Source organism: Spinacia oleracea, chromosome 4, assembly GCF_020520425.1.
Source record: "Spinacia oleracea cultivar Varoflay chromosome 4, BTI_SOV_V1, whole genome shotgun sequence".
Lineage (NCBI taxonomy): Eukaryota > Viridiplantae > Streptophyta > Magnoliopsida > Caryophyllales > Amaranthaceae > Spinacia > Spinacia oleracea.
Window position 1 is genome coordinate 165,273,353 of NC_079490.1, and position 9,717 is coordinate 165,283,069.

Here is a 9,717-nt window from a genome sequence, read left to right on the forward strand (position 1 = left end):
TTTCTAGCTCTTCGGTATTCTGTTTCATCCCAAAACCCTTATACGTTTTCATCATCTTCGTTCTTCTTCTATGTCTTCTTCGTTCTTCTCGATCCTCTTCATATCGTTTCTTGAAGCAAGACGAATTGGAATTGGCTTTTCTAAATTGGCAATTGGTCTTCCAATTGGAGATAACTGGTGAATCGCGTTCTGAATTGGTGAAAAAAACAAGGTTCGTTGGTGAATCTTTTCGATTTTGGTCTTAAATTTCACAATTACGCTGTTTAATTAACTGCTTACAATTGATTTTTTTGTGTATGGTTCTGATGTCTAAATTAGGGTTTCCTAGGGAGTTATGTTAATTAGAATTTTTTTTTGAAATTTATTCGTGCCTGTATGCATCTGTTACATATTTTCTTTGTTGATTCCGCAATATCAATCCATTTTGTGATCGATTGGTAGGTTATTGGATGATTTTAATTCTGTACGATATCACTGAACCCATTGCGGCTGCCGGGTCCAAAAACCATGGCTCCTATTATGGTTGTCGGCGCTTGAAATCATGGCTCCTATTAATTTTGTGTAGTAATTGGTTGCTGTGGTAGGCTAGCCGTAGTTTTTGTTGTTGTTTAAGTTTGCAGTTTATTGCTTGGCCTAGGTGGTTTTTGTTGGTGTTTGTGCACGATGCACCTACTAAATCATCCTTTAGAAACTCGTTCCACTATTGCCGAACTATTTTCAGTTTAGTATAAAAATTAATTCCAGTTTGTCCTGAGAAGGAACAACGAATTGAAATAGAAACTTGTTTGAGGTAAACAATTAGGGACCAGCATAGGGAGCCTTTTCTAAACTTTAGTGTACGTGGGTAAGAACTAAGCAGCGAAAGCGACAATGCACTACTTCATGGTACTTCTTAGATTATGCTACTCACAAACAAAACATTGTTGAAGGTGAACTAATATTCCCTTGAGTGGGGAGAAAGAAAAAAAATCAGCAGAAAAAACATTTGACCTGCAAACGAGGCAAGTTTGTTTCTTACGAGTTCGTAATCTAAAATTATGTCATACTAAATGCTAATGCATTATGCTTCAAATTCATTGTTTACCTTTTTCAGGGTCACAAACCTCATTATTAATGCCACAAGCAAACGTCTTCACATTCTTCACATTTGTGTTGATAAATCTCACTTGGCTATCCTCAAATGACATGTTAAGCCTATCTGACCACTAAATTATAAGTTCTTTTATAGTAATCAACATATTTTATAATTAAGGATACTAATTAATTACTTCCAAGTCAAACCAAAAAAATAAGGAACTGAGTGTCGATTTCCTTATTCTATTTTATGAGTATGTTCCTGTTTTTGTATGCTCTAGATCATACTCTCTACTTCAACAACAATGATTATGAACAGGGTTTTTGTACTTTTTTATTTTGAAATTGATTTTTTGATTTTGAAATGTTGTTATGAAATAGCCCTTCCGATAAGCTGGTGCAGATCGAGCACGCTTTGACTTATGTTGGTTTTGTTCAGATTTCTCTTGGAATCAAAGGTACTTCAAATCATTGATTTGTGATTTCTTCTTAATGGAAGGGGAAAATTGATCACTAAAGGGGGGTATGTGTTTGGAAATGTATTGTTTTGAAATAGTAGTTAGAAATAGAAATATGAAATTAATATTTGACTGAACTTAAATTAGTTGTAACTGAAATATTGTTATTTATAGCTCATAATTAGTTTCGTATCTATGCTGAAGTTGATGTAGGTTAGTTAAATTGATTCCCTATTCTACTTCTTTAATATGCTGATTTTATAATTTAATTTGGTAACTTTTGGATAACGGAGTGCATTTTAACCTTTTTATTTTCGTTTTTGAAGATTGCCAAAGATTCCTTTGAACCTTTCGATGTTCTTGATCTGCTTAGTTCTACTTTTGTGCTTAGCTCTATATTTTGAGTTGCTTTTTTAAGTAATGTTTTACCTACTTATAACCTGAAATGTTCTGGGTGTCAACTGCTGCTTTCTGATTTGTTGTTTATTCTGAGTTCTTCGGCTCTGTAGTATTCATCAGGTCTGCCTGCTTAGGTCTGCTTATTTGTGCGGTCAGTTCTAATGTACTGTTGTGTTCTGACCTATACTACATCTGTTTGTGTCTAATAATCTGCTGACAGTTTGCATTGCTGCTTGTTGTTAAGTTTCTGATAATACTTTATCCATGGATTGTATGTGTGTTGAGAACCGTAAATGTTTTGTTGAGGTTCTGCCACTATAGCTTTTTGAGAGTGTTGTTTCTTAAATTTGTTGAGTCGTTTTCGAGATTTTTCCATGAGTACAATTAATAATTTTACGGTTTAGTTATAGAGGGAGTGAAAGTGCGAAACTTGATGATTTTTCTTTGTTGTTGTTGTTGTAAGTGAGGAAGGACTCAACTAATAGGTTATTGTCCTAGCACCAAACTTTTCTCGTGCTAGGAAGAGGCATTTGCTTCTATAATCAAATTTGGTGACTAGACCACACAATAGTCTTTTGTTGTCTTCTCTAGGCAATGCTCAAGCCTTTGCCTTCCCAATTTTCTGGAGAGTGCCTCCCCTTCCCTTTGATTCGTTGCCTTGTACAGTGCTCCAATGATAGTTTTTATGTTGACCTTTTTTTACTTTATGTACGAATCCTTATTTTGATGAAGCAAATTGCATATCTTATGATCTGCTACTTATTTTGTTTCTAGTTTTCCTGTAATTGGATCCTTCTGTGCCATAATTTGGGGGACTGCATTTCTGTGTATGTTTATAATTTCTTTTGTTTAAATCTAGGGACTATATTGCATGGCTTAGTTTAGTTTTAGTTTTTATGATTAGAATATATGTAGAAAATGAATTACTTGATTAATACAGCGTATACATATTGCATTCATGCATGTGTTCATCTTCTAGTTTCCTTCTGCATTTGAGTTATCCTTCTACTGATCTGCTTGAAACCTATCAGAATATCTGTAAATAAAAATCACATAGTTAACCAGGTTTATTAATGATGGAGATTGGAATTAAAGAGGTTTGAGTTAATAGTGGGATATAAACTAGCTTTACAACCTACTACACATATAGTATACTAAAACATCCTTTACTATTTTCTCTACAATATTCACTTTACTCAACCAATAACTTTGCATTGCCAAATTTTGTAGACTAGAGCTGCTATTGTAGCTAGTGCAACCTTCCTTTGAATAATACTTCCCTCGAATCTTCTTTTGATCCATTTAAGTCTGTAGGAGACTTCTTTTGTGGTAATGAATACCTAGCCATGCATCACAGTTTTGCGTTTCGAGGTATTGAATACTTGAATACATGTTTTTACTTTGCACAAGTACTTTATAATCCAGCTAGCTGAACTAGGGCGATAATAGCTCCATGAACCTCCATATTTCACATAGATAACAGTCTTTATTCTTAATTATTTGATCCTTTTTGAACACTCTCTTCTCAAGTGAGTCATCAGGTTTCCTAGGCTATGAAGCTGTTACTATTTCTGACCTTTTGCATCTACAATGGGAGTCTTGATAAATTTACATGAATAATTGGGTATTGGAAAAAATTGTCATTTACCCATTAATCTTAAGGTTTAGCTTTAGTCATTCGTTTTCAGCTTCTTTTTTCTTAAGATTTGGATAATAAATTTCTTATGAAAATGTTAAACTTGATTTGTTTGTTGTGCAGGATGGTGTATGTATGCAAGAATTACAAGCTACTTTAAATATGTGAAGATTTACAAGGTTTTTGGCACATAATAGTAGATAGGTTTTAAGAAATAGAGTTATAGGACCGTGATTGCATGATTTTTATTTATTTTAATGGATGTAGTTTTGTAACATGTATATATATTTTTTTACTATTCTGACAATTGTAATAGATATTATGCTTATGTAATTAAGTTATTTGAAATGTATACAGTTTTTGAACTTATTTATTATGAAAATCTTATTATACGCATCTCATATTTATTATATGTATATGGATAACTAAATCCATTTGAGAACGTAGTTTTAGACCAATTGAAAGCGTTTCCTTAAACTCAAATGAAAGCGTTGTAATAAATTCATTTGTAAGTGTTACCATTATCAAAACCAAAAGCGTTGCTATACACTCAATAGAAAGCGTTGCTATAAAATACAATTGGATGTTGTTACCATAAGTATAAGAAAGCGTTGTCATAGTTTTATATTTCTACCAACAACAAACTAATAAGTGTTGCCTTAAGTTGGCGAAAACTTTTGCCTTAAATGTGTAAATGTTGGCTTAAGTTGTTGAATAACTGTTGCCATAGGTTAAAAGTGTTGCCTATAAAAAGCGTTGCCATAGTTATTTATGGCAACGGTTTATCATAACTGTTGCCTAAATCCGGAAAACTGTTGCCATATACTTATAGCAACGCCCCTATTGGTAACGGTTTTTAAACCGTTGCTATAGGCCTATTACAACGGTTAATTGGTCTATGGTAACGGTTTATTGCCGTTGCTATAAACCTATTTTGTCGTAGTGGAAGTAAACCTATGAGTGGACAACCTATCCTGGTACTTAAGGTGCAGACCTCGCTCGAAACGGTTCATCCTGGACTGCTCTGTCGACACCAGGTCTGGTGCAAACCTTGACAACTCCATGAACTTATTTGCGTATTCCAACACGCTCATTGTTCCTTGTTGCAAGTGTAGAAATTCATCTTCTTTTTGTTTCCTCAAGGATGGTGGATAAAACTTGTCTCTCATTAACTTCTGTAATTCGTTCCAACCAAATCCAGGCCCATTCTTTCGTTCCTTGTTAACTTTCCACCATAATCCTGCTTGACCCGTCAAGTAAAACACTGCGAAATCAACTCTCCATTTCTCAGGGCATTGCAGGGTTTCAAACAACTGATCAATGCGACTTATCCAATCCTCGAACTCAACTGGATCGGGCTTCCCATCACAGGATGGTGGGTTGAGTGACGAAAAGTTCTTGAACATCGTTGCGCTCTCGTTCCCACTAACATCTTTCTTTTTCCGAGAATCATGGACTAATTCGGCCAACATTGCACTCACATTTTCCAATCGTTCCATCCTTTCCTCGTGGCCATTAACATGGACATACTCCTCGTGAGTAATGTCGTTATCATCGTGAACATGATGCTCGTTGCGAGCTCCGTTGGTAACATCGTTGATAGCATCAATGGTCGACATTCTGCATAACATATCTTATCAGATTGAAGCGAAATAATAATATAAAATAAACCCTTTGATCCCGTTCCTACACTCACACTAATATTCATTTTAACTTAGCAGGATTTTAGAACATTCTCTTTAACTCATTCCTTAAAATTCTTTACTTAAAGCCTAATGAATTCTATTCGTGCGAAAACCCGTAAGGTTTAGCACTTATGGTCCAGAACCTTTGCTCTTGATACCAAACTGTAACGCCCCGACCTCTAATTCAATAATTAAAGAATAATTAGCAGCGGAATTAACCTAATTGGTCGGGACATTACCTGCCGTAACTTCCTTTTCGGAAATTACAAGGCAACCATCAATCATAAGCCTTTAAATACTCCAAAATAAATATAATAATCCTTTATATTACCAAAATGAAAGTACGTAACTTACTAAAAGTCTTTAATTAAAAATTTTAAACTATTAGAACCGTAAACATAAACTAGGTGGATAATATTAAAGTGAAACTCCTCGCCACTACTCGTGTCCATCATCCCCCGCAGTACCTAAAACGGAAAACAAAACGGTGAGCCGAAGACTCAGTAACGAACTATTCTAGCAGCGTAAATTCATTTCAATTCATTTTATTTAATAACACAGGGAGAATAGAATAAGTAAAACATTTAATAAAGCATCATATTCAATTCATTCATAAACTTTGCAATTTAACATGCTAGTTGTCGGCAAGTATGAACCGTGAAGGAATTCTCCACTGGGCCTGGGCCCTGAGCCTGGGCTCATCATCGTAACATGGGCCTGGGCCCTGAGCCTGGGATCATCATCGTATCATGGGCCTGGGCCTTGAGACTGGGCTCATAAACCATGGGAGCCTGGGCTCGTAATCCATGGGTGGACAGGTGTCCGTGGTACATGCATGACCGATAGATAGGAAGATGGTAGTTTATATACCGCCAGACAAACCAGGTCTTTCACTTTCATTTATCATGTTGTATGTAATTTTACCAAGCCTTGGCTTGTATTTCAATTCGAAATAACATAACTCATTTAGCTCATAAAACATCATTTTGATCCTGGGACACATATCATTTCTTTCAAAGCATTGCATAAACATAATTTTATGAGAAAACTCAATCAAATCATATTATAATAAACAATTCAAACGAATCATATCTCATCCCACAATCCATAAAACACATCAAAACATTTAATTCATAAATTCAATCATTACGTCATAATTTCATAAATTATATTTATAAGGGGATTGCGGGTACTAGCAATAGCCGTTACCTCACTTCCACGACTTTGCTAAGGATTTTTGTTGGTTGGTTCGTTCGTCCTGAGCTCCGAGTCCAATTTCATTAAAAATATTAAATCATTGAATTAGTACCCAATTGATAAATAATTTAACTTAATAATTTCGAAACTTTATAATTAACCAATAATGTTAAAAAAAATATATATATAATTTCATAGTTTTAATGAAAATATAATTAAACGCCAATTTTAGTGAAGAACATAATTAATTGAAATTTCAATCGAAATATATATATTTTCCTTAATTAATTTACACGAAAATCTTATTTAAATTTTGTCCTTGATAAATCCATTTAGTAACTTATTTTAGTTAAATCGATAATATAATTAAAAATCAATATTTTATAAAATCATAAATTTTATAAGTAATGAATTTTATAAATAACGAGTTTTAATAAAAATATAAATTTCAAAATTTAACGAAATATTATTATTGTTACTCGGATTTTTAATCAAAATACATATAAGTTTTTAAATCAATTTTTTATGAAAGTATTGTTTAAATTTCATTTTGGATAAATAACACTAGAATCCTATTCTCATAAAATCGATAATAAAACCTGAAAAATAATAAACAATTTTATTAGTAACTATACATTTTACAAAAATTATTAAATCCTAAGAATTGATAAATTAGATTCTGAAAATTATAAACCAGGCTTAACTCACCCAAAAAGCCCAAATTATAAAACGGCTCAATCTGAATTTAGGTTTGAGGGAGGATTAAATCAGGTTTCAAATGAAACTGATTTCCTTCTTTTTTTTCTTTCGAATGGAGGCACGAACAGGGGAGCAAGAAGGGAGGAAGAGAAGAAGAGAGTGTGGAGGCTGGGCTGGGCTAGGCTTCGCCGGGGATTTCGACGGCGATGGTGGAGGTGGTTTAGCGGCTGCGGAGCAGTTAAGGGGATGGGGGGTGGTGATTTGCGAAACAGGGGAAACAGGGGAGGGGAAGGTGCGAGGGAGAGTGGGGACGACGGGGTGGTTCTGGGCGGTGGTTTGGTGGATGTGGTTGTTGATGGTGGTCGGAGGAGTAGAGTGGTGCTGGTGGTGTGGTGGTTGTGGTGGTGGCGGGGGGCGAAAGAGGAGAAAGAAAGAAGGAGGCAGGGGACGCGAGAGGAGGAGAGAGCAGGGGAGGGAGTTGTGGTGGGGTGGTGGTGTTCGGTGGTTCTGGGTGGTCGGGAGATGCGGGGTGGTGGAGTGGTGGTGAGGATGGTGGTGCACGGTGGTTGAGATGGTTGTTGTTGGTGGTTGGTTGGATTGAATCACAGAAAAACAAGGATTGTGATTAAGATTGAGATTGAAATTGTTTTTGGTTTGTTGTTGAAATTCCATCCAAAAATTCTGATTTTGTACATGAGAAATGTGATGAACAAGCTAGGAACTGTGCTTGGGGTCCAAGTATCCGCACTTGGACTGAATTATGGGAAAGAAGGAAGGAAGTTGACTTCCTGGTTTGAGCGTGGAGAGCAAGCAAAAAAATGAATTTTCTTTTTTATTTTTATTTTTTTATTAATTTCACAATATTTGGCAAAAATTCAGAAATTGTAATTAATTTTCGGAAATTGCTTAAAATAATTCCTTAAAAATAAATAATTAGCGTTAACGAAAAAAATAAATAATTCCAGTTTATAAATTCGTCGTTTAAAATAAATCGTAAAAACGATTAAAATAACGAAATTCGATTATTCGTAATTTAATTAAAACGAAATTAAGTTAATAAATATTTTTAATTTTAATAAATCGAATTTAAAATTTCGGGGTATTACACGAGAAATACAAAATTCAAAGATTTTTTATCGACCGGCGAGGTATGACCACCGCCGATTCATTACCTCATTTCAACACATAATCCGACAAATAGATCTGGCCTCCAACATAGACTGAATAACCGCCTTCGATTTGTTACTCGAATAGAGCGGCGGCGGCGACAAGGCCGAGGACTTCCTCACACGTTTCTCGCACCTTCGACCTGCTCGCCCTTCACTTACATGCGCCGCCGTCATACTCGATCTCCTTCAAATTACCGCCGGAAAACCTCGATTGAAGAAAAAATTAAGATTCAAGATATCAAAACACAATTGAACCATAAAAAGCTGAAAAATAAAAAACCTAAAACCGTCAAGTAAAACTGGAGGTAGATGAAGAAGAATGGAGAGAGAGATCGAAGATAACCTCGATCATTTCTTGCGACAAGACGTACGAACGACGGCGGAGATTTAAGGAGAGAAGCGGCGAGGATGACCGACAACAGCGAAGATTTTGGGGAGAGGGAGGGGCGGAGAGGTTAAGGGAGGAGAGAGAGGGAGAGAGCAGAAATTAGGATTGAAAATGAAATGAAATGAAAAATAATGAAAAATGCGTATTTATATTTATTTATTTAAAAAAATTCAGCTGATATCAGCGCTTAGTTGACATCTTGGTTGCCAACAATACGATCTTTCCTGTAAGACCGCCTAATACAAAAGTGTATATAGTCCATAATTAACCATGAATGATGCGCAATATCAAGTTTCATATCATCATTGATAACCACGTTTGAGACCATGTACAGTACAGTCTATACTTCGTATTATGTTCACTTTTGATGTTTGTGCAATGTCAAATTTAATTTTATACAAGTGGCCATTATTTATTTTATTATATTGTTTGTAATGTTGTTCTGTCCAAAAAGTTATACGACATGGCCTTTGCCTATGGGAATAATTTCTTGGAGAACAAATATTACTATTTTAACATTTTGGGTAGAATTACGTCATCGCCCTCGTCATCTCCCCTCTTCGATTTTCATGATCGTGCACTAATATATGCCATGTTTTTTTCTTTCCTTTTTGCCCAAGCCAGCCTAATAAAGTACTTCGTGACCGTAATAACGACCTGGACCTACACAAGGGGAAAGTTATGTTTGATTTTTTGTTGATTTAGTCTTCAATATGTGTACGTATGTGTTTATACGTATTCTTGCGTCGCAAGAAAGTTTGACTATAGTACATTAGTACATACACCGTGCAGTAAGATATACTAATGAGGCATTGGTCTAGTGGTAAAAACTAAGAATCTAAACTTATACGGAGTAGTACAATATATTTCATCTGTTTCAAAAAAATTACAACACCTTAACTAACACCTTTGCCAAGGTACAACTTTGATCACAATTATCTCTAATTATATTTTTTATAAATCTTAAAATTTAATATTATGAAAGTATATAATGAAATCAATCTAACGACAT

General features: G+C 34.9%; 1 protein-coding gene across 1 annotated transcript; it reads left to right on the forward strand.

Moving 5' to 3' along the window:
- The first annotated feature begins 7,260 nt into the window (after positions 1–7,260).
- Positions 7,261–7,777, forward strand: LOC130472127 (glycine-rich cell wall structural protein 1-like). The gene is made up of 2 exons (XM_056842574.1): positions 7,261–7,440; positions 7,523–7,777. The coding sequence occupies exons 1-2, from the start codon at positions 7,261–7,263 to the stop codon at positions 7,775–7,777; spliced, it is 435 nt and encodes a 144-aa protein (XP_056698552.1).
- Positions 7,778–9,717: the final 1,940 nt, after the last annotated feature.